Here is a 26,395-nt window from a genome sequence, read left to right on the forward strand (position 1 = left end):
ACAAAGTCTGCATCTGCAAACATCAAAAAATTGTATTTCACTTGCTGACTTAAGATCAAACATTTTAATACAGTAAATTAAAAACATTTAACAGATCTCAAATAACATCACCACAAACTAACAGATTTCTGAAAACCCCTTTGGTTTTGGCTTTAAGCACCGAATTGGAGCTGCTGCTTTTGCATTTCATGCTTCACGTATCACCAAAAACTTTCAGAAGTTGATTAGCATACAGCTTCACTTCAAAGAAATGGTAATCATTTGAAAATGGAAATATAATTTAGTTCATTACAAATTTTTTATTCCCAGAATTTACTCACAAAAGCGTATTTAGACCCTGCATTATATCCAAACTGATAATTACGTTTTCAACTCTACTTCCACTATAATTCCTAAATCTCCTCATTTTACTTGTTCTTTTGCAGTGCTGTACCTGGGACTGTGCACAACTGACTGCACAGCAAAAAGGGCAGCAACGTCAGAAACGAGAGACGGACTATTTAATGGACACACGCTAAGAGATGAGCGTCATCACAGAGCTGGCGTCAGATTTGTTTTCTAAAATTCAGAATCAGAAGATTAGTCTTAAAATAAAATGCCTGTCTTTGAGGTGCTTCCTGAACCGTAATGCCATAATACCATTCACCCTGGGAGCAGGAGAAAACCTTCAACATGTTTCTGAACGTAAATCTATAAAACAAGCAAATATTAAGGACATCACTGTCTCCCTGTCACAGGAACAGCAAAGGCTGCCTTTCCAAAGGTGTATCAGCCTGAGGAACACAAGGAAAACGCAGACAGGTTTCCACGTTTCCTAAACAGTTTTTCTTCCCCGATGGTTGCTATGCAAATAGAAGCAACCTTTTACCGAGTACAGATCGTCCTTTCAGATGAACAACCGTCCTCGGCACATCCCCTTCACTCGGCAGCATCCATTTACTGCATCTTTCCCACAGAGAAGTGTAGTCAGAGAAAGCTCAATTTACAGTTCAGCGTTTGGGTTGTGGTTTGTTTTTCTTTTTTTTCTTTTTTCCCCCAAGCTGAATAACACTTTATCTAGACCAGGAGACAAAGCAGACAATAAGCAGTACGTCACCAATATATGAACAAGCCAATTTTTTACTTTAAAATACGTGAGAATTTAAAATTCTCCCAATGACTCAGAAAGACTGATAAATGCAGAACTGACAGGCATAATTCTGAGGACTGGAGGACCTGCTACCACTTTTGAAGCTGTTAGAAATTTCTGCACGCTCATCTGTCAATAGAGAACAGACTGAAACGTATAGTAAATGGAGACCTACAGGCTTGCAGCTCAGCAAGTGAATCCTGTGGGGTAGCTGTGCTGCCCGGGCAAGCCTTCCCAGTGGCAACCGGGTAATACCGTGCTTGGAAGGTGCATTGTTTCTGCAAAGCTTGTACCTGTCCCAAACTGTCCGCCTCCCCTCGTCCTGTTTAAAAGGATTATTTGCTATGCCTCGAACAGGACTTTGGCTGGAACTGCTGCACTGTGACTGCAGCTTGGGATTTTCTCCCACACTCTAGCAGGGACCTGTTTACCTGTAGAGCAACGTTTAAGCATGGACCATACCTATAGTGAAAACGACCTCTGAGAAGCCAGTCTGAGCAGCTTCTGTTTACCTTACTAGAGCTATTAAGCTGAAGGCTTTGGAATGACTATGGCCAAACGTAAGCGCAGAGTAGTAAAAGGAGTCCATGAGTGCGGCTTCAATCATACTGAAGTCAATGCAGAATTCCTAACAACTGCAGACTGGTCGACTCAGCCACACACCTTCAGATCGCACAAACCAGCCAAAATCTTGTGCTGCTGTGTGAACCTCCACCATGTGTGCGGGACAAACCCAAGCGAGCTGGACCTCTAGAAGATCGGGCACAGACACCTTTGCTGTCTGCACTAAGCCGTTCAGCTCACAGTGGTTCTGCCCGGTTCTCCACAGGAGGCCATTCCCACCCCTGGCTTCTCGTTTCTGTTGGGCAGGTGTGATGGCAGCCTGCGGGGAACAAAGCCCGCTCCTCTGGCTCGCTCCCCGGCACGGCCGGCAGCGAGTCACACGGCAGCGCAAAGCGCTCCCACACCAGAATGCGCGGTTCGTGGGGCTGGAAGCGAATCGGGAAGGCTGATAATGACACAACTACTGTAAACTATATAAATAAATCTTTCAGAGCCGCTCTGTAGCTTGACTAGGGTGCCTTGTAGAGTATCTCTTGCAATCCTATACTTTAATGTCAAATATTAGAGAAAACCGTCACGAATCTGTCCAGGGCTAGAAGCCTCTGTTATGGATTACTGAATTCTGAAGAGCTGAATGTGAGTAAGCGCACTGCTACATAACTGCAAGCTGCATCACCAAGTACACCGCAACCATTTCCCAACAAGCACAGCTCACTTGTGTTTATAATAATTCAGCGTGCTGGCAAGCGCCCTCTGATAGAGTTTCTAAAAATAATGAAGTGTTAGTAATACAGCAACTACAGCAGCCTCCACTTCCAAACCTTTGGAGCAAGAGCACAAGAGTCTCTGTGGAAATTGAAGGAGATTCTGATCCACTTTTCAACAATAAAGTTTAGTTCCACTTTCACAGAATTTGAAGCAGATAAATGTCTCGTGGCAATATGATCTGCGACTATAAAACCATGCTTGAAGCAGATTTCAAATAACTAAATGGTTATGATATTTGCAATTTAAAGTCTTTACAACATTAAGTACTGAAAGATAAATGTACGATTGCTAAATTGCACAAAACTTAAATTAGAGGAGTTTTTCACCAGCCAGGATGATATGTGCAAAATATCATGGACATAATTCTTAGCTTTGATAACAATGCTTTCAATTTTATTTAGCAATATGAAAATATTTTAAATCATTCTGATTTAACATCATCCCTCAAACAATATTGCTCTTCTCACATCTTGATATTCTGTGGTTTTTATTTACAGGATGTAGAGTAGAAATAATTTTAAAAGCAGAAAAACTTTTGTTTTTTCTAAATTACATTGACTGTTTTAAACGCCTGCCGTAAAACACGCTATAACCTTCTCCAGGAGGATTACTATCAGCCTCTAATATCTGGTTTGAAAGGATTTTCACTGTTTTATGAATACCTTTCTTTTTAATATTAAAATAGCTTGCCTTCAACAACAAAAGCATTGAAAATACCATACTCCAGAGTTTTATGCTTGTGTGTATGTCCAGCAACGTGTTGAATACTAAAGTTAACACTGAATAAGTAGGCTCCTGTTACCTTATTTACTATAAACAGTGATTATGTATTATTCTTTGCCATTAAAAAAACCCTCTTTCTGTAGTAGCATTGACCTCAATAAGTAACTGAAAAGGCAGCCAGTCAGGTCATGCAAATTTATAGCTGAATCTCCCTTTCACTGAAGATAAAAAAAATCCCACCTTATAACAAAGTTGACTTTCTCTTATTCTTTTCTCGAATGCATAAAACATAGCCCAGAAACGCTAGTCGCCCAGGAGGTTATTCTTTTCAAGTCAGGATAAAAGGGAAGATGAAGGTTTCTACCCAAAGCAACTGAAAAAACTCTGCATTTACACCACAATATACAGTGCAATACGTATTTTATTTGCACAACTCATCTAATCAGCAGCACATTTTTCTTTTGACTTTCACTTCCAGCACACTGTACCCCCCTCCCCCCGAGGCTTCAGAAGTCAGCACGACAGACCTGGAAACCGGAATGGTATTTTGGTAATGATAATGCCCAGCATTTTAACTCTAGAATTAGCTTTTCTCACATATAAGACACAGCCCAGCATTTTGATAGATGTATAATATCAGAGGATTTAAATAGAATGAAGGCCAGTTTTTTCCTTTTTATTTATTCATTCTTTTTGGAGATAGAAACCTGCACAGTCATACTGGTGATTTTATGGGTGTATTTTTCTGTAAATAATCGCTGACTTTTGGAAGGTACCAATGCCATCCTGTCGGATGAAAAAACAGACAAGAGCACCAGATTTCAGATGAATGTATGCTGTAACGTATAACAAGGTTTAATCTGGAAACTAAGTAAACAGGACAGATTTGGAGTTAGAATAGCTTTTTGAACTAGGACAGTCATAAAATACACATTTTCCTAAATTCTTCACTTGACAGCTTTTCTTAAATAGGAAAATAGCTAAATAGTATAAAAAGCAATCAAGATGCTATATCTGGTTTTTTATCTGTAATTTTCTGTGGTTAGATCTACACCAGAGCCGCTCTGGCTGGCACCTGCAGTGTTAAGACTGTGTCAGCGTTTCCATTATAAATTGAGAGTCTTATAAACTCAGCTTTAAAGAGATCACTGCGTACTGAAACTCAGCACACAATTTTTCCATGCAGGAGCAAATAGTTTATTACTGCTCCTAAAAAAAAGTGGTGTTATTTCCAGCTCTTCTGCTCGAAGTTTTACTCCGGTTTCTTTACACAGAAATACCACAAGAGACAGCTTCTGGCGAGAAAAAAGCCTAACAACGAAGTCTAATAAAATCCAGAGTCATTTCTCAGGGAACTGTGAGAATGTGTAGGGATAGGGTGAAGACAGGATCGCCAATTCTTGACTCTCTGAAAACTTCACTAAAAATTACGTATGGATTTCTTAATTCTGCAAGCTAGTTCACTTGCAATGCACTATTTGTCCTCCACTCACATAAAAAGTAAGAAAAAAAAACAAAAAACACCCAAATCAGTCTGCCCCTTGGTACTTTCCTCCTTGTAAACCCAGCTGCTGCTCTGCATGTGCTTGAATGCGACAGCCTGCCCCTTCCAGGACTGGAAGATCTTTCAAGAAAAGATGTGCAAGCTGATGGAGAGGCTAATTAAGAAGGGGGCCAGGTGATTTCTGGAGGGGGGGAATTTATGCATGAAGGCAAGGCCCGAATTGGGCTGTAACCTGAGGCAGACCCCTGAACAGCAAAGGATGAGAACAACAGTAATCTCTAGGTGCAGTCTGTTCTGGTCAGGGAGATACCTTTCACTGCAACCTCGAGGTAGGTATGTTGAGGAGAGAGTAGGGCAGGAGAACTGATTTCGTCCTTGACAGAAAACCTAACAAGACTTGAGGGATGGAATTCACCACCTGTACCTGCAGACGTCAACAGAACAGAGGCTTTCCAGGTAGTCATCGTGCTCCTTGTATAGCAAGTGGAGAGACGAAGTTCACAGAGCTCTTCGTTTGAGCTATTTCAAACAGCTAGCTAAGGGCAACACGAATTATGTTCTCGAAATGCCTCTTAGAGCCCAGGCAGCAATCCCTGAAGTAGGTCTCCAAACTGAGACACGCGCAGAATAAAAGAGAAACCCGTTGCGTAGCATTAGGCCTGTGTATTGCTGGAGGAGAAAGCAGCCTTTTAACGGCACAGAACCGTTTCCACACCGGTTTACCTCCCAAGGCCGGCGTGCAGGCGAGCTGCACTGCTTCAGCTGTCCTTAAAGAGACTTGGGAGGAAATACTGGCTTCTGACATAGCTTTTGCCTGTTTTAGACGACCTGTAAATTTTCAAGAATATGCTCCTGGTAAAAGCTAGCAAACAAGTGATAAGAATTTGACTTCTCTTTATTTTGTACGATCTAGACTGCTGTACCCCACTCAGTAACGGCTTCTGAAAGGGAAGATGCAGAAAGAGCTCAGCATGGCTCAGGCACAAGCACCACACGTCGAACATCAGAAGTGTGAATGCAGCCAATTTTAACTTTCTGCACAGCTAATTGCTGTTACACCTGCATGGATGGCAGTCTCTAATGCCAAGTATGTTTGCACTCTGCACGTTAGATCTTCATGGAGTGACTGCTGGTTCTAATATACTTCATCATCCACATGAAATAGGATAGGCAGGTAAACAGTGCTACACACATTCCTTAGGAACAGGGTCTGTCCCATGTTTGTCTGTTTATTCTTTGCAGTTCTCGGACATTTAGATTTGGTTCAGAAATTATAAGAGAAGCAATTAAACCTCTTTTCCAATTCAAAAGCACCACAACGTCCCATACTAACTCGAGTCCCAAAAGAGTATCAGCATGGGGGCTAGTTAAAAATGATGAATGATGTTAAATTAAGTGTTGAATGCTGTGCCAAGCATCGGCTGGTAAATGACCACAGGAGTGGGCAAGAGCAGCAATGCCAGAAGAGAAAATTAAGATTTGTCTCTGTGGACTGCATTAAGTAACCTGAAACAGACAAATTCTTTCAACGGTTGGTTGACACATTCGTCAATTTATTTCATCTTTAAAATATTTTTACCAGTTTTTTTTGTGCTGATCAGCAATACATAAACCATTTGGTGTCTCAATACCATCTCAAGAAAGAGACTTTCAGACTTTGCCATAGTTTACACAGAAACATTGAAGGACTTTTATTTTTTTATACAAAAATCACATGTATCAGTTTATGTACTAATATAAAAAAATCAAAAAATTCAATCCAGAATTGAATTTCATACGAACCAAAATATGTCTCTTATTTTGCAAGTCACACTGATAAGAGTACAGAACAATGTCATTCCTCCACTGCCCTTTTTAATTGTCGTATAGTACATGCCTTATAAATTAAGGCTCAGCACAGGGCAAGTACAGACAATTGCTACTTCTTCATTAAGAGCTAGGTCAGGCCACAGGATGGAATTGCTAGTTAAGAAATTCTTTTTTCCCAACCCACTGAATCCAAGACAGACTAGAAATCTGAAACAAACGGATAAGTAAGTACATATTAAAGTAGAAATATGGCCTAAAGATATGGCCAACGGAAGGCTCCTCTACAAATTCAGTGTCTTCAAAGGACTGTAAACAATGAAATTTATTTCACTTTCTTTTGCTTCTTGCAGCGAAGGCTTAGCTAGCTAACGGCAATTCAGATGCCTCATCCTTGAATATCACTGTGCACAGAAAGCTGTCTCCAGTTAAGAGAACAGTGATCCACAGCGCTGAGAGTGGTAACTCATGAGACAATGATATATAGAAATATAAAGACGACGGCATAGCAACACTAAAGCAGACACTTGCTACTGAAAACTGTACAATTTGTGACGTTGTCTACAGAATAAATATTCAGACTAAAAAGCCCCACACTGGTCATCCCTTGACTAGTCTTTATTTTTTATTTAAATGTATCATAGATTACGAATATCTTGGAGCATGGTGTGTTAAGAGCCTTTTTTTTTTTTTTGACCAAAAATAGGATAATAGCAAACAACAATCTACAAGGCAAGTTAATTGGCACATTTTGCCGTTTATTTGAGAATATATGATATAGTATGTCAGGATCACGTCCCTTTTCTGACAAATTCCTGCCAATACATACCTCTGATGGGTCAGTTATATATACTGTCCTGCACAGAGAATTTGTATGTATTTCTGAACATAAGTTCCTATATATCTGATATTAATTCACAGTCCAACTAAGATAGAAATACTGTAGTAGAGTTTCACTGTGTCAGGAAGTTCTATAGAAGTGTTGAATTCTTTAGAAATATGTTTCTAATCCTAGAGCAGAAATGTGCATCTTTTATATACACAATTTAATATTAGATACTACTTTAGTAACACTGTTGAATGCTAGAAAATTTTCACCAGTAGTTCCTCTGAATTCATCAACAATCTCATTGGCCTGCTTTCTCTTAGGTCAAAACCACAAATAAATAATCCCCAGTATGATTAAACAGATTCGACTCATAGCTCTCCTAGTGGGCTGTAAAAGAGGAGGGCTCAAGGTTTTAAACTTGCCCAGAAGCAGCATTTTTCTGAGTGCACTGCTATCTATTCTTTGCAAAGTTTTGCCCTCGTAGAAATCTATTCCAAATCACAGGAAGTCACTAAGGTAAGAAGGGTTACTAGCAATCTTTTTACTCAGAAGATGTATCACTGAAACTAAGAAAAATGGCGAGTGGAACAAAAGAACCAAGAGGACCATTCATCCCCTCCAGAAAAAAACAAACTGTCAAAATCCATTGTGCTATACGTCGTAACATAGTAATGCATTAAAATACATTACTATATGATTCCTATAAGAGTTCCTCATCTGCATTGCAGTCATGTAATGATCAGTCGCTAATTACTAATTTTGTAGAAGGATTCTAGCAAACAACTCTGCCTTTCCCGTACACAGCTTTTATTAACAATAGTTGGCTCTGCTTTAAGCAATAAAAATCATTCCTGATCAAACCCAAAGCTCACCACAGATACATCTGAAGTCCACGGCCCCAATGATAGCCAGAGGTCTCCCACAAAAGCATTGCCATTGAAACAATGGAACTGGTACCCCGCTCCCCAGCAAAATGAAGGGTATCAACAGAAGCATGAAGTTTGGAGTGACCCACAACAAAGGGCAGAGTAAGGCTGGGAAGCGGAGAGTACAGCCTTTGGGGGAGGCAGCAGCAGAGGAGCAGCAGTTCTAGTTCCTTCATTCCATTGGATTCCATATTCTTCCGATCAATTTTTTAACCACCTGCCTCAGAGTCCATGTGAAAGCCATCACGTGCATTGCACGTGTTCACCCAACCCTGCTTCCACTTTCACATAAAGGAAATTTTGCCAAAGACAGTGTCTCACCTAGAGTTCTGGCAATCAGTCGCTGGTTTGCCACACAGCACCGCCTGAACGAGGCGCCCGTCTCAGGTGCCCACGCTCCAATCTTCCGGGCACTGCGCAACGCAGAATTTTGGCCCTTCGTGACTGCTGAACTGTGTTTATTATAGCTGGCTCTTTTTGTTTTACATGCCCCAATCCCAGCTGATATCTGGAGAGATGAGGAAGAACTTCTTCCCTCTGAGGGTGACAGAGCCCTGGCCCAGGCTGCCCAGGGAGGCTGTGGAGTCTCCTTCTCTGGAGATATTCCAGCCCCGCCTGGACGCGGTGCTGTGCAGCCTGCTCTGGGTGACCCTGCTTGGGCAGGGGGTTGGACTGGGTGACCCACAGAGGTCCCTTCCAACCCTGACCATTCTGTGATTCTGTGACCTCAGGAGCATAAGATTCTCTGTACTTTAACAACAATATTTATTCTAAAATTATTTCTAAGAAAAGAAAATAAAAGCTGAGTTGTGAGAAACGCAGGCTTGCAGAGTTCAGAGTTGCCATTTCTGTTAACTGAATATAATTCAATACTACTACTACAACAACATTTTGTTAGGGCGCTTTGTATTTTTACCACAACAAAGATGCCTTTGTCAGGTCTCTAAAACAGTTGTCCAATACATGAGATTTTTGAAGTGTTTCCCACAAATATAGCTATGCACTCACAGAACCCAAATTATAAACAATGTATTTGTTATATGCCACAGTATATACACACACTTAGCAGCAGGCTATTGCATTACATATAAAATAACATAGCAGTCAAAAGAATCTGTAACAAGGCTTCCAAATAAGATTTTTCACAATTGGACATAAGCTCATACTTTACTTAATATTTTATAATGACTTGTAATGAAATACATCCTGCTTGCCCAAAACTGCTCCTGTCTAAAACAGAAGATATTTGAAAGGTCATAAACACTTGGTCGCAGTAGGACTGCAGACGCCCGCTTGAATGTTTTCACTCAAGATAAATAAGGCTGTAGCAGCTGCTGCATACAGCCCCAGGCCCATGCCCTAGATCAATCAAATACACACAAACTTGTTTAACTGGAAGAGTCTAGAATTATTTTTTTCACACCAACAACTATAAAACATGGCAACTTTTCCCCTCAGCTTAACAGAACAAATATTTCAGGCACACCCTTAACTTAGCATCGTAGGTCCTCCAAGCAAACTCCTGTGAGACAGATTAAAAATGACACCTTACTAAAGAATGTTTTATGTGTAGACAAAATAAAGCAAAACTTTCACCAAAATGCTTTCATTCCCCACGCTTCCTGTGGCATCTTGCCTAGCCAGTCCCCTCTGTCCACAATATTTCTGGGCTTACTACAACTATGAGAAAACACCACAAAAAAGTTCTATGTTTCAATTAATTATTTATTTTGAAACTTTCTGCACTAAAGAATGCAAGTACCAGTTGGACTGAGCGCCTCTGTGGCTGCCATGCTTCATGGCTGACTAAATTGATTTCACATGGTAACTAAAACGAAGAGCACGTAGGAACAAATTTCATAATTCTCCTCTGGAAACACTGAACTATGCTTTTGGTATGTGAATCATTACTACAGCGCAGATCAAAGAAGTGACTTTGGGGGGTAGATCCTTTAGGAAAGCGAGAGCTACTGCAGAGACACTGGGGCCCAGCTCTGCAAACCTCTGCTGCCTCAGTGCCAGGCTTGCTGTGCTATAGCTACTTGTATCATTGGTTAGGGTGGTTCTCCATGAACAGCCATTACAGCAGCGGAGCCAGGGATAACAAACAGGAAAGGGAAAAGCAGGCACACCTCTTTTTTCCCCCCATTTCATTTTTAATATGAGATTTAGATTTATTTTAGTATGACAACACTTAAAATAGTGTACGGCATACATGAAAGTCAAATGAAGAAAACCAGTGAAGTTTCTGCATTCCAAATTTCCCTGCTGAAATGTTCTCAGGCTGGCAGGAAAGACATTACACACTACTTCACAAAATTGCTAGCTTATAAAGACTGAAGTGAAACCTGTACTGGCAAGGGATTTTTTATTTTTTAAAAGAAAAGCTTAGGGATACTTTGTGATTTTCTTTCTATTCACAACGCCTACTGAAAAGCTAAAAAGAAGGTTATACTGGAATAACTTGGAGACTTAGCTTTTCCATAGGAAAGCTGCAGAGTCATCATATGGCCTTGCTGCAGTGAGCAGCTGTCTTTCTGTACTACATTTCACCGAACGAAAGCGCAGGAGAACGAGAGCACACAAGCAAGGAAGACCACAACCTCTTCCAGTGAATCTGTTTTCACAGCTGGAGACAGAGCGCTTACTATTCTATATACAGCATCACTGAGCTTAGGAACTCAAGTGGGCAGTGTTAAATTGCACGGCAAAGCAATTTAAGCAAATGACTAATCTAAACCCTTAAGTTTCATTCCTACTTCGGTCTTTTAAAAAGTGGCTTAAAAACATAAAACATCAATCCTCTCCCATTATCACAAAGAAAAGCCAGAAGACTCATTTTGTCATCTTAAAGCAAAATCAAGGCAAATACAAACAACAGGACAGTTTACTTAGTCGAGCCAACCTACTCCTACAGTTGTTTGATCAAGACTTATGGCACACACAAAAAAAGAACACGGTTTTAATTTCCAGAAGGCCAAAAAAATAAAAAATTCTATAAGAAAGGGGATTTTTTTCTAACTTCTTGGTACTTTATCTGCTAAACGAGTATCTTGACTGGAATTATCGTAAGATTTCTATAGTCTTAGCTACTGTTGCATTACAACACACATATTAAAATCCTGTAGAGGCACACATGTGTGTACATTATACTTAAGTGTCAAACTATTTGTTTTCAAAAACAGAGTGCATAAAGAATTTTTCATGCAGCAAAGTCTGTCAGCCAAATTAACACAAACACTTAATTTGCTATTTGAATGTTCTGATTTAAAAAAAATAAAATCTTTCCAGCTGATGTAATGCTCAATTAAGAAACATATGACATTAGGATCTCAAAATGTTACACTGGATGTAATCATAACTGAGAGCAAAGTTACATTAGATTAGAAATAGAGACGATTCGTGGCTTGCTCCAGAGAAACGCAGAATGTTCTAGCGTTAACAATGGAAGTGCTTCAGTTGCCTCAAGGCTAGAAGCCTTTGTATGGCAATTCTGTGTTTCACTAGCACAGCATATGCATCATACTTACTGCGGCACTGGCTGCTGTAGGACCAGGGGTACCACGACCCTCTTTACCAACAACCTGATTTTGTTCTTCTGGACCACGGGTGACAAGAATTCTGAAGTGCTGCTGCCTTGTGTTTTGATCTGGTCTGATTTTAAACAAGCATCCCTGCCCTTGGGGCATCCGCTCTGCTGAATTGCTTCTAGATGTATCTGACCCATTCCTGCCATTTCCATGCAGTTCTGAATTCAATCCATCATCTGTGGGGCTTATTTCTTGTGTCGGAGGCTGGACAGGGTAGGAAGTACTCCTTTCTAGCCGAATCCGAGGATACCTGACCAATCTGTCCCCTTTTGTTCCAGTAAAACCAAAGTTATATTCACCTCCTGCACTGGCACCACTTGTCTGCGGTTGCTGTAACTGGAGAACAAAGAACTTTTTCCCTGAGTTTGCCGACGTATCTGGCACATGTTGCAAAGACCAGCGCCGAGGTTCAGGGGTGGAAGCATTATTCTGAGCCTCGGTACCGAAGGGCAGTAGAGTAACCTGAGGCGCGTCCGCACTTGAAGCCCGATGCTGAATCCTCACACCACTTATGTTTAAACCTGAAGCTGCTTCATTCACCTCATCTTCTTGGGTAGCTGATGAAGCATCCTCACTCTGGCTATTAGAAGGAATAGTACAAAATATTCTACGATTACAGCAAACGGTCCCATTAATCTGTTGCCCTAACTCTTCTGTCAGCCTGGGAGGAGAATTTTCAGGAGTCACCTCTGGACCGCTCGGAGAAGAAGAACGGTTTTCAACAGGGGGTGCATAATGCTCCCTGAAGCCAGAGAATTTACAAGGAAGCGTCTCCTCAGGAGATTCCAGGGTTGTGCACTCGTCCGCGCAGCCGTTCGCCGCTTTGCGCTGAAGAGAGATCTGCATTGACGAGCTTCTCGTTGGACGTACATCAATACTGTTCAGCAGCTGGGGAATAAACATGGATGTACTCCTTTTTAAGGAGCCCACTTCTTGCAAATTGCCACCACCGCCACAATCTGCTCTGTGTCGGGAGAAAGTGTGAGGACTGTTTCTTCTTGGCAAAGTGTGGAATGCCATGAAAAAATCATCTTCTCTCTCCCGGTCGATGATCTCCGATTCAGGGGCTGTGTTGCTTCGCCCAGAGCCAAAATGAAACCGCAGCCGATGGGCCATGGTTTTACAGAGAGAAGAAAAGGAGAGGGAGAACAGCAACAATTCAGGCACTGCCAGAAGTTAAAAACCAAAGACATAAACTCCGAGAAAAAGTGTCCCATCTGCCAAACCGTTAGCACTGCAGCCCTGATAGCGACAGATAGCAGAAATAGCCCAAGTGGCAAGCAGCATTCCAGGCATGATTGGGTAAGAGCAATCAGTGCTCCTACACACTGTGACATAGGGTAGGATGGTGGGAGTCACGTGGCCCGGTTCCCCCTCTCCAATGCGAGCTAGCAGGGGTTTTGTTTTTTCTTTTTTTTTTTTTTCCTTTCCTTTTTTTTTTTTTTTTTAATGCCAGCAAGAGCCTGAAACAGCACCTTCACAGCTGCTCCTTTTCCATCAGAGAGGAGCGGCCCCAGCGGGAGAGCTCTCACAGCTGACTAAGGCAGCAAACACCCTCGGCACTGCTATAAATCTAAACCACATCGTATTCACAAGGCACATTTGTACAAAGGACACACGCACAAATTGAACTACAACAAAACCACTGTGATTTAGTGTGAAAAGCCTCCGTTAACTCCACATGCAAATGAGAAAAATTATTTCAAGCTTAGCATTTTGGGGTGTGTTACAGCATTAGGCTATCGTGGCAGAGCGTGAATAAATATAGCACGGTTATGCTTTCAATTTTAACTGTGCGCATAACATGATTAAGCAACAAACTTCTTGCCTTTAAAAAGCCACAACTTCTACACTGTCCCTACGAACGCAATATAACCTACGCTACCCCGCGCAGTCCCTTTTAGTACTTAAAAATTACAACAAACAAAGCAATCGTACACAAGGCAAAGATTTCTCACACAATAAAAACAGCAGAAATGTGCAAGATGGCAGGAGGCAAAGTTTCTTTTTCAGTTTTACCAGGCAATAAAGACGAGCGAAAACCGGAGACGGGTGTTGCACGGCGTTTTGTACTGATTTGTCTGAAACACCATACAGAAACTCTGCCCGTTGCTGGCCAGCCTCCAGTGAGAAACTTCGCAATATTACCACGAGTGTGACTGCCAGCACGGAATACAGTTACGCTCTCCAAGAGCCAAAAGACCTCAGAAGAGCAGACAGACAGGATACACCAAAACGTAAAACAAACACCCTAATTCAGCTCTATCACAACGCAGGGACTCAGGGGTCTGAGGATACTCACATGTGAGGTGTGCTCACAGTAGCACATGTTGGTACATAATAGAAAAGAAACTCTGTTTAACAAGAAGCGTAGCTTCGTTTCAACGCCTGGACATTGGTTCCCTAGGAGAACCTGAAAGCATAGAGTTTGTCAACAGCTCTGAAAATTTGTAGGTGGAGGGTCAATACTCTATCTAGACATTTAAACCTCTGTCGGCAAGCAGCTTGTTTACAAAAGACAGAAAATGACCAATCACGAGAGAAATGGAAGCTTAAAACGACGCGCCTGCCAACAGACAGCACAATCCCCTATTGTTTTAAGCAGATTATGAGCCAACAAGAAAAACGTGAATAGCTTCTACACAGCAACAATACTGTAGACTGCCTTGTGGAAGCACAGGTGTTGATATTATTTTATCTTATTTTTCAGATAAAACATATTATCCAAGGACACAGTCTCTCTCTGCACCAAAGATGAAGCTTGCATCATATATTCCCTGTTTTGATTGAGGGACAGAAAGGAAAGGACATATTGCAAAGACAGAAAGTGTTTTGATAAGTTGGGATTATGAAGACAAAAGTTCTTCTGATAAAACCCATGCAAATATAGACAGTAAGTATTTCAGAGTAAAGCAAAAATAATCAGTTCCATGTCTCCTCATTCTGTAAACATAACCTGATGGATATTTGCTGCTCTAAAACCCCAGTGTACTTGCTTTGTCAATAGCTCTGAATACCTTCTGAAAGGAAAGCAACGGCAGGTTGCTGCCCTTGCAAGGAGGTTACGAGCCCAAGGACAGACTCTGCCTCCAGAAGGAGCAGCACAGGAAGAAGAGAACACAGTTCAACAATAAAGTACCAGAACTGTCAGTATAAGGCCAGTGCTATACACTGAAACTTGAAGATCTTGAGCAACGTTACCTGAAATGAGTATACCAAACCTGTCATTTCTCAGCTGTCACTCGACAGATCTTTTTCCTGAACTGCCATCCCGTTACTGTCACACATGGACACTCCTGCGCGTGCTGCTGGGCTCTGAAGGCCAGGGCGGAGACTCTTCGGCGAGTTCTGCTTTGTCCTGCACACCAACACAAACTTACACCAACCATCCCCCAAGACACACGCAAGCCACGCAGTGACGTCCGCACAGGCCTGAGCCCGGGTTTACGCACTCTGCCTCACAGGTACTGTTACAGCATTTCTGCTGCAGTGTTGCATCAGCTGGCAATGGAAGAGAACCTTAGAGCTGGCAAGAACTGACTGATGATCACCTTTACGTTCAAAAGGTATAGGACAGTTTTAATAGTGCAAGAGGTCTTTATGATCCTTATATGTCAATCAATATACTCACAGTCAGCCCACTCTAAATCCACATTGTCACAGATTTACCAATTTACTTCCACCTAAATGAGGATATAACCATTTGGGTGTAAATTCTCTTTTTCCCCAGAAGATTACAGCTTGTATGTTTTTCTTTGCTCTATATTTAATAGGAAGACAGAGGAAAACAATGTATTTTTTGAAGACAGACATTTCCATAACGAGTTTTTTCGAATAAAAGGATCTTCACAACACTGATCCTAATCTTCACAAAGCAAACAAGTTCAGTAGAGGTTGTACTGCACCCAACCGACAAAATGTTAATACCTGATACCACAAAGAGATAGTGTTACAATTTTCAAAAGCGAAAAACCCAAGAGTCATTCACCAAGTTTGCCACTCCACTGGCATACTTAACCTAGTATGTTCAGAATGACAGTGTCACTTACTCCATGTATGTCTGCATGAAAAGCTTATCTGCTTACTCATAACAGAAGCAAGAAGCAGTAAGGTGCTGGAAGACTTCTCTAGAAGAGCTACAGCATCAGACAAATTAAGTTCAAGACTAAAAACACTAACAATATGCTGGGCATTATGAAGCACAGAACTGAAAATGTAACAGAGAGCATTATTTGCCATTACCTTAAACCTTCCTACACCCACATCTTGAGTACGATGTGCATTTCTGGTAACCGCATCCCAAAAAAGGATGCAGAAGTATTAAAAGGTAGAGGAAAGGGATGGTAAAATGATCACAGGATGAAGCAGCTGCTTTGTAAGTGACTCAAAAGGTTGGGACTTTATTGGTTTGCAGTGGAGAAGCCTCAGGAAGAATGTGATGAGGTTTTCACTGTCCGAATACCGGGTTAAGGAGGACCATTTTGGTCTGACCCAGCACGGTTATTACTTCTGTGTTTAATGCTCTGTTAGCCCCCAAATCAGATGTTTCTTCTGCTTCTATTAGCATTTCTTAGCACACTTACTTAAACAACAGACAAAAATACACCTTTAAGAGGTGCTATATTTTCATTAGCTGTGTTACACAGAGCCTCGTGATTAGTAAAACACTATCAAGACAAGCACTCACCAATCTGTTTTCATCAAACACTTCAAACAGGAGACGATGATTGGTTGGGTTTACCTATGAGAAAATGCAAATAATGTCATTTTAGGTTCATTAGCTTGGAGATAACAGTATATGGCTAGTAGTTCATACAGTGATTAAACCAAGGCAAACAGAACAGGACTAACAGGTTTTACATAAATCTTTAGTTTTACTTAAACTGGAGCACTGGAACACTTTGTTTCTAAACGCTACTGCAACCAGAAAAAGGCCAGTAGTTACATTAAAAGCTCTCATTTACCGTGTTCAACGCAAGACAGTTACTGCCTTTCTCTGTCTACAGAAAGCTCTGCAGAGGAAAGGCACGGCTGCTCACGCTGGCGGGCTGCGCGCAGACAGATGGCCGAGAGGAGTTTGGAGAGGACATCACAGGGCAAACCAGGCTGCTTCTGCCTCATGTCACCCCCGGTACGTGCTGCATCCAGGAAGGACTAAGGGGGGCTTCAGCAGCCTCGACCACACCAGCGAAGCTAACCTGGGCTCAGGAAAGGTGGCGTGGCCAAAGTGACAAGGTTCTGTGTTTTGGGAACCAGTCCAGGCTGGACAGACTATCAGGGCTTCCAGATATTTTGTTGTTGTTGTTGTACAGCTGCAAAGCTCAACTAAACTGTAGGGAGCAAGAGCTTTACTGTATTTCCTTCAGAATTCCACAGTCATCTAGTTTGGACTGTCCATCGTTCACCATTTCTAGCCCATTTATCACACGCCTGTGGAAAACCCAACAGAAGTCTCTCCAACACTCGAAACCAGCAAATATCACTCCGAAAAATTACTGATGTTGAAGTAAATTTAACCAAAAAGACTGCCAACATTTAAAAGGAAAAAAAAAAACAAACAAAAACAAGGCTGAGAGAGCTGAGGTTGTTCAGCCTAGAGAAGAGAAAGCTCCAGGGGAGACCCTGCTGCAGCCTGAAAGGGGGCTTACAAGACAGACGGGGACAGACTTTTTAGCAGGGCCTGTAGCGACAGGACAAGGTGTAATTGATTTTAAACTAAAAGAGGGGAGATTCAGACTAGATATAAGGAAGCAGGTTTTTTTACAATGAGGGTGGTGAAACCCTGGCCCAGGTTGCCCAGAGAGGTGGGAGACGCCCCGCCCCTGGAAACATTCCAGGCCAGGCTGGATGGGGCTCTGAGCAACCTGATCCAGTTGAAGCTGTCCCTGCCCATGGCAGAGGGTTGGACTGGATGGCCTTTAAAGGTCCCTTCCCACCCAAACTGTTCTACGAAAAAGAGAACTCTGGCAGGAAGACAAAACAGCCACTATTAAACAAGAAAAAAGTTCTACAGTAGTTGATCCACTTGACATATTTTTTCAGAAAAATTTTGTAAGCCAGGTTACTATGTTCAACTTGTTTAATTAAGAAAATGTAGAAGTAATATTCCACAATGGACTCATAGTTCTGTGGGGATGGCAATGGACTTCCCAGTTTCGAGAAAAATCAGAGAACTGTGACACACAAGAAAGGGTACGCATTACTTTATGACATGCACATTATTCTTCAGGATTTTCAAGATGTTTTAACACAGCTTCTATGAACTATATCAGTAGTTTCAGCAACACAAATTGTGGCAGTTTTGTGTATTTTCTTTTCCTGGGAAAAGTGAATGATTAAAAAGGCTACCTTTAGTAACATAATTTAAAATTATAAGCACAAATATACGTAACAAGTTTGCTTTATCTTGAAGTTTAAAACACATGAATTGGTTCCTTACAGTCTGTCTTGCAACTCAGCATGTTCATCAGACCAGTATTCATAAAGCTGGGCGCATGCCGGTGAGGTCACCCATTTCTCAATCACTTATGCAGTTGGGATCAAACTGGGGAGAGCTTGAAATGTCTTCAAATAGATAAATGGTCTAAAACTTTTTCACTTCCCTTTCCCGTGCGACGATCACGATGGTAACCTCTCCATATAATTTGTCCTCTGTGCTGAAGGCAAAGGCCTTTGAACACTTCACTAAAAAATGCTCTCTTACTAGGGTAATGACCTTCTAGTAAAATATAGTATTAAAATTCCTCTGCGTTTTTACAGGCAGGTAGCTTAAGTTATCCCATGGTAGAGCCACCTCTAAAACGAGAAGTGTGCAAACATCAAAAACCATTCTGATGAAAACAGAAAACCTTAGGCCCAGTTGCAATTTAGCATCAAGACAGTTCCTCCGAACTCTGCATAACTTTAAAAAGTCTAAGTCCACATTTTACCCTCTGAGTATATTATAAAAATAAAAATATTTCATTATATAAAGATGATTTTAGATACATACCACCCAGCTGCAAAACCTATAAAAGGTATTTGGTACATGTTTAAAAATAAAAATTCCAGTTAAAGCTCAAACCCCTGTGTATTAACAATTAGATTGGTGGGAACTCTCTAGATATCTAAAAGATCCTATTAGCAAGACGGTCAATCACTAAGACTCTATAAACAACATTCAATCTGCTCCCCATTTTTAACCACCTACAGTGACATCTTTTCTGAAGCAGCTATTTAAGATTCAATTTTAAATAACACTGAAATTCTATCTAACCTCTTTTTGTGAAAGCTACAGCTGCACTAAGTCCTTCTTTGGAAAATTATTTGCAGCAACTAAATAACCAATTTGTTATTGCCCTCCTCATTCATATTATATTGGTATTGATAATCACTATTTTAACCCCTCCTTTACCATTTTCAATATTTAAAATAATTTTTTCTGATAAAAATCACTGTTTTAGCTATAACTTGGTTTTCATTTTAAGCAAGATATAGAAAGCTTAAAATGAAACTACCAAAAAAAAAGCATGTTTTGACCTTTTTGGCAAGTAACAAAGGCCATGAGAAATTACTTTTTCTACCTTCCTTCTCTACATTCATATTTCATTATTTTTTGCTGTGATAGCTTAGATTTCATACAGCTCTTGGAAATACCTCTGATTATTTGCCACTGCACTAACATTTTAAAACCACAGCAAACACTGTCTGCTAAAAATACATTTTCAAGTAAAAAGAATTTTTTGCCAGATTAATTAACTCAAAACTTGCTCTAAATAAAATCTCAAATTGTGAAACAGTCCATTTCTAATTAATCTTATGCCAGTTTCTGCTGATCGCTCCATCACTACAGAAACAGAAGAACAATTATGTCAAGTATTTGTTTATGTAAACATATAAACAACAAATAAAAATAAGCTTCTTCCCAACATTATAAAATGCCATGTGAGTAATTGTACATGCTAAAATAATGATTGCAAGTAAAGGAAAACTTACTCTAAAATAAAATTCTTCATTCCATTTTGGGTTCAGTGTCTGTAAAAGAAATAAACATATTTATGTACTAAAATTTCTTCAGAGTTGTCATTTTGCAATCATCAAAATGTGCACACGCAAGTGACAATTTTCTAGGAAAAAAAGGAGAAAAAAGCATGTCATAAAAATTGACAAAAAACCCCCAAAGAACTGCCAACAAATTATTTAGGAATTCTCTACTGATTAAAGCAAACGGGAGGATATTTGAGTCAGATGATCCTAAAATAGATGTGAAGTATAAATAGGATTCTATGAGTAAAAGCCAAATCACTGAGAACCTATAGAAATAAAACCTGAAGACATTTCATTCTCAAGATTCATTTAAACCCAGATTTACAAAGTATATTTAAGCATAAGGACAACTTTAAGGCTACAAAAATAAGGACATATTTATACTGTAAATTAAACAGAAAAAGAAAAAAGAACAAAAGGAAAGGTTATGTCCCTTGAACAGGTATGATACTCTTCCTATCTCCCCCAAGCCTATAGCGAATTTTAATTGTTTTAATAACCTGAATAAAATGTACAGAATAAAATACGCATATAGGCTGAAATCTGAAGGGAGCTCAAGCACGAAATAATAAATTGATAAAAACTATTAGAACCACAAACATTAACAATCTGGGCAACTCAGATTCAGATAAGTTGAAAACCAAGTATGATCTGTCCAATGGTTTTGTTTTCCTGCCAAATCATTCCCTCATTCTCTCACACAGCAGAGATTCACCAGCAGAGCCAACGGTAAAAATTCGCTCTACATCCACCAAACTTTTGTCATAGCAGAGAAGGAGAATTTCGGCTGTTCAGCGGAACTCCTTGACAGCTACAATAGATTTCTCAGGTCCAGGCCACAGTGGCTCACGACACTGCATTCCTGCACAACACGGAAACGCAGGAGCCACATCGTAGCTCCACAGGCACTCGTATGATCACATCGTGCCGACAGCTGTGCATCCTCCATTCCGCTTTACACTGGGGCTCAATCTCAACCCAACTGTACATGTAACTCATTATCAGTGAAATCAAATACTGAAATCTGAAAACGCTGTTCTAGAAAATTTGGGAGGAAAAAGGAGGACAAAAGGAAATAATAGTATTGAAGAAGACCAAACTCTTATACCTACATAAACAGCTATGCAGGTGGTTAACAGCTGTACTACGAGAAGAGTTCTACCTGCTTCTCCTAAACAACCTTATGACAGAGCTGGAAAACTTTGTGAAAGAGAAGACCATTGTAAAGAGTAGAAGAAAAGAACAAAGTAAGCGTAGGTGAAGGGTAGGGATAGGGGTTGGGGGCAGAGAAAAACTTTCAGCTTTTTCACTTTAAGATGCACAAATGTATTCAGTAAAAAAATTAAGCAATAAGAAAAAAAAGTTACTTTTTAAATACTTGTATTCATGAAATGCGGCTGTTCTTGGCAAAAGAGGTTCCATGTAATTTAACAAATGAAGCATGGTCTTGTACTAAATTTGAAGGCACTACTGTCCATCAATAATGCATTATTTTTGAATGCTGCTTAACCACAAATACAAATTTCAGGAAATTTGATGTAGCAGACAGCACAATTTTTGGTAAATGACCTGGTAACTGGCAGAAGTTTCTTCTACCTTTACAAGTCAAGCAATTAGTGGGTGAAGTCAGAAAGTACAGACACTAGAATCCTAGCAAAGGAGAAAAACACTTGTAAAGAAAGGCTCCAGAAATAAATGCATGAATAACTTCATAAAGGAAATCAGCAGGGAAACAACAACAACAAAAAGACTCGGCAGCAAAAAGAGCTACATCCTAAAAAGGGCAAGTACTGTACAGATAAAGAACTGCCAAGAGTCAAGCTGAGTTAGATCTTCCACAGGATATTAGAACGAACACAAAGAAGGTTTTTCAACCATATAAATAAAACGAGAACACGGTAAGAAACAATGCCACTAACCAACGCAGTTCAACGGGGAGACTAAGCATATTTCGATATTCTATTTAACATTACATACGGGAAAGGCAGAACAACTAAGAGGGATCAGTACTACTGAAGTAGAAGTGAAATCTTCAGAGCTCAGCGCAGCCAAATTGAGAAAACTGGACAGCCTTCATCCACACTTTTAAAAGAACTGACAAAGGAAATCACAAGCCTAGTATAGCAGAAATTTGAAAAATACACTAAGCATCTTACAAGATGGTGAGATGACAAACAGCAAATACAGCTTTTTCTACTGCAGAAAGAAGAGTGTGTTTCTAGCAGGCCATTCAAAACACAGCTCCGAAAGAAAACACAAAGCATTAATCAAATTTTACAGTTGGAATAATTAAGGGTGGGGACAGAGGTAAACCAAAACACAAAGCCTCAGAAATTCAGCACAGCTAAATCACGCCAGATGAATCTGAAGTTGTTCCGATAATTTGATTTTTTAAGAGTAAGGCAACAATGTGCATTTAAGCCCTTTGGCTGTAACTAAGCACTTCATAAGGCTCGGTCCAGCTGTACGGCAGGACACACACCACACAACCGCACAGGTAATGTAAAAGGCACTCCTGCAAGGCAGTGCCACACACAAAGCTACCCATTCAACTGAGGAAGACAAAAATGAGTAGAAAAATAAGAAACTAGTGAAGGGTTAATTGATTTTGCTCAGTATTTTTTTATTAATGATTTTAACACAGAATCAAGATATACTAATGATGTTTTCTATTTATGTAATAAACAGAGATTGCAGATTGCATAGGGAGAATACTGCTTTGAGTGCAGAAGTATTGAGATGGAATTTAACAATTCAAAACAGAAATGACTAGCTAGAACTTTCCAATGGATGAGTTAATATTACTATTATGGAAATGACTGAGAAAGTCCAGGCTTTAAGTGACAGTTACAAGAAACACTGAAAAAAGGCAGACGCAATCCCAGGAATACACCAGCATCATCTCATCCTCAGCCCTCTGTCTACAGCTGGGTTGTTGTGCACACATTGTCATTTTTCTCTTCCTTCCTACAGCAGCACTAAGGTCTACGAGTTTATCTCAATACAATCAATACAGTACTTTCACATCTTCAGTACTTTTCTTTTTTTAATTTATGGTGGTCTTCTCACAAACTGTCTTATTCTCCTTCCACATGGATCCAAAGCTGGTAAGTATTGCTTCAGATCAGCAGTAACGTTACAACCTTATTTTCAATCTAATGGTCTCATTTCAACCTCTCCTAACTTTGTGCACTATAGCCACTACATTTCAAATGTGTAGGAGCCAAATATGCCATGTCTTTAGTAATCATGATTCTACACCAGCAACATCTTTTCAAATAAGGACAATGTTATTCTAATAAGAATTTTTAAATTAATTAATAAATTTAAAAAAGAATTCAGAAATTGAATAAAAGTCTGGATGTGATCCCCATTATTTCCTAAGAAACAAGGGGGGGAATAAAGTCCTACGTCCATGCCACACTTCCTGCCTCCTCTCTCCCCATTTCACTGACTTGCTACAAAGGATTCCTCTCGAAAGCCAAAGGATTCTCGCACCTTTGTGACCTGCCTCATCCCCTCTGCTGTCATAATTGTCTTGAGTTTTAGCCACAATTTACAGAAGAGCTAAGGTTGGAAAGGACCTCTGGAGATCATCTAGACTCACACTACCTCACGCTAACATTCTTCCATTTCACTGAAGTGAAAGGTAAAAGATGAAAATCTCCCTCCCGTCCTCGGGCATTTGCAGCTAACAGAAGCTACCACACTATTTTAGGACAATAAACTAATGCTACAAGAACTGGACTTGCCTAGACAGTTATTTTTCAGTAAGCCATTATTTTTTAGGAATCCTGAAGTATACATTTTGCAAATAAGCCCATGAAAGTGAATGCACAGACTGTTCATGGGGAGCAACTGTTCAAAAGTCTCCGACTTCCACCAGGTTCTCTCCAGATGAAATGAGTTGCCCATTTAGTAGCTGCTAAAGCCTGAGCCCGTATCGCTATTCATGAAGAATTGCTACAGTGGTCCAAATTATTTTTTAAATAAGAAAGTAAACCTTGACCTACACTCATTTTACTCTTTTCATCTACCCTTCAAAATGTAAGAAAGATTTATCATCATGTGACTTCGACAACAGGGCTCGATTCCACACAACCACATCCCAGGAAATGGCACGACAACAAGCACACTCTCTACAAAAACAAGATATGCAGAGTGTAAGAAAACCTCCCACATACTTACATGGAATTGGCGCTAAATCTTGAACTTATTTAAGGAAACAAAAAAATGCCACAGTCCATGTTGTTACTATAGCAACAAACTAGGTACTCCTTTTTGAAAAAGTTACCCTTCTCACAGATTTTAATGTCTAAAAACTTTACATAAAACTAAGCTAGATGGGCTATAAAGAAGGTATTTCAAAGGAGTCAATGAACACAAAAATGCTGTTATGAAACAAGTACCAATGGTTAACCAAGAAATCTTGTAAAAATTACTTCTACTTTCCAGCATCAAACATGCCCTGGCTCCTGTGAAAAGGTCTGCTCGACTCTTCCATACTTCCAGGATTTCACATCACTTTTCTCATGACACCTAATGTTCTGATTTTAGAACAGCATCATTCCATTTTGTGTTTTCAATAACAAAATTTTCCTCACTATTCTGTTTTGCAATAATGATTTCAACCGAGTCATTGTTGATGCTAAATAACTTCATAAAAATGACAACCCATTATTTTTCTTTACTCTTCATGAGTTATGACTTTTTTGATCTTTGCTAAAAGTCAAATAAATGATAATTAAAATAGTTTCCTAGTTCTTTATTTCAGCTATGTCTTTCACTAAAATACGCCTTTAATAAAAGAAACAGTGAATGATGTAATGAGATTTGATAAGCCAAAGTTTAGAGAATAAGATGCAACATATTAGGATTTTGTTCTCTTTTGTTTTCCTGTCAACAGATCATGCACACTGAAGATGCAAGCACATGTTTTTCTGTTTTGGTTTGAAAAAACAGTTGCTATTCACGTACGCAACATTTAAATAAGTGTTGTATTATGTTACAGAATTGTGTTCTGGTATTTCCAAAACAATGGAACAAAAAAAGGATATACATACCTTTTTAATAGTTTTTGTCTGCACAAGAGCAAGTTCCCTGTTCTCATCTGCTACATACAAGGAAAGTTTCACATATGGGTCACTGCAAAAGAAGATGTCATATTTAATGGGAATATAATTTTACAGCCAAATATAATTTCACTACAAATTTGTCATTTAATTGGATAACAGTAGCAGCTCTAAACACTTCTAGTGAAAGTATTTTCAGTAAAACTCAGTAACTGTAATAAGCTACTGAAACATTTAAAATACGTGTTTGTATATGCTCCATTAAACACTGATTATAGTATTAAAGACAATTTAACTTGCAGTTTCTTCCCATTGCTATGGACAAGAACCACTTGCTTGCATGCAGCTTCTGCTCACTAGTGTGCACGTGGCAGTCCATTTAAAAGAAGAGTCAAGAAAAAATTTGACCTGTGGGTTTTAGAAGAGACTCCCTGTAACTAACCGTTCAAGGTTGATGGGAAAGAGAACAGAATTGTCTTGAAGAAGCGGTTCCAATTTTATTGAACCATAAACCCAAGCTGCATGGTGTCAGCAGTGACACCAGCACAGCCCTTCTGTTCATCCAATACCCCCGTCCAGATCCTGAGCTCTCCTACCCACGCCATACGTCTCCTCCTCACCAGCTGGTCCGCTGTGGTGCTCGCCACAAACAGATACTCCTACTCTGGTCTTACAGGCAACCCACACTCGTGGGTCCCCCTGAAAGGACCCTCTCCCATCTATACCCCTGCCCAGACCCAGGGCCTCCTCCCCACTGCCTAGCCCAGCCTGGGGTACGCCAGTGAATGCCACACATGCTCTCCCACGCACACCGGGTCTGGGGGAGATACACTGACTTCAACCCCAGCAGCCTGACTCCGACCGCTGACACTGAGCCCCTCACCTGCATCTTGGATAATCTTAATGAAGCAGATGCTCCCACCTTCCACACCAAACAGCACACTGACCCTGCTTCAGCTTCTCAGGCCCTTCTCATTGCTAGGTCACTGCAGATCACACACTGCACAAATGCTTCAGCCTCCAATCAAATCCAGTTTCCAAGGTCAATGAAACAGAGTGTACATTAAGTTCCGTCTGAACATGAGGAAGAACTTCTTCCCTCTGAGGGTGACAGAGCCCTGGCCCAGGCTGCCCAGGGAGGTTGTGGAGTCTCCTTCTCTGGAGATATTCAAGACCCGCCTGGACAAGGTCCTGTGCAGCCTGCTGTAGGTGACCCTGCTTCGGCAGGAGGGTTGGACTAGATGACCCACAGAGGTCCCTTCCAACCCCTACTATTCTGTGATTCTGTGATTAAATTTGCAGCCACGGGGTATTATAACCACTACCTTGAGCTCTACAAAGTAGAGCTGCCACTACAGCTACTTTCCCTTAGAGTTTCTCTGCACTTCAGGAAAGTCTTGCCCGCTGTGCCAGAACCATTCAGCATAGACAAATCTGGCCTCGGATCTTGCCCCCAACT

General features: G+C 40.5%; 1 protein-coding gene across 7 annotated transcripts in view; it reads right to left on the reverse strand.

The window, feature by feature from the left end:
- Nucleotides 1-26,395, reverse strand: part of LOC104328496 (NEDD4 like E3 ubiquitin protein ligase) — a 170,418-nt gene that overhangs the window by 71,787 nt on the left and 72,236 nt on the right. For 3 of the 7 annotated variants that reach the window (XM_075446699.1, XM_075446698.1, XM_075446697.1), the window contains exons 3-5: nt 24,928-25,009; nt 19,814-19,852; nt 16,527-16,580 (exon numbers count right to left, since the gene is read on the reverse strand). In XM_075446699.1, the coding sequence (XP_075302814.1) occupies nt 16,527-16,580; nt 19,814-19,852; nt 24,928-25,009 (175 nt within the window). Of the gene's footprint in view, nt 1-11,779; nt 13,237-13,858; nt 13,940-16,526; nt 16,581-19,813; nt 19,853-24,927; nt 25,010-26,395 lie in introns of those variants that run through there. The other 4 variants (XM_075446695.1, XM_075446694.1, XM_075446693.1 and 1 more) reach the window with 3 other exon arrangements.

Source organism: Opisthocomus hoazin, chromosome W, assembly GCF_030867145.1.
Source record: "Opisthocomus hoazin isolate bOpiHoa1 chromosome W, bOpiHoa1.hap1, whole genome shotgun sequence".
NCBI lineage: Eukaryota > Metazoa > Chordata > Aves > Opisthocomiformes > Opisthocomidae > Opisthocomus > Opisthocomus hoazin.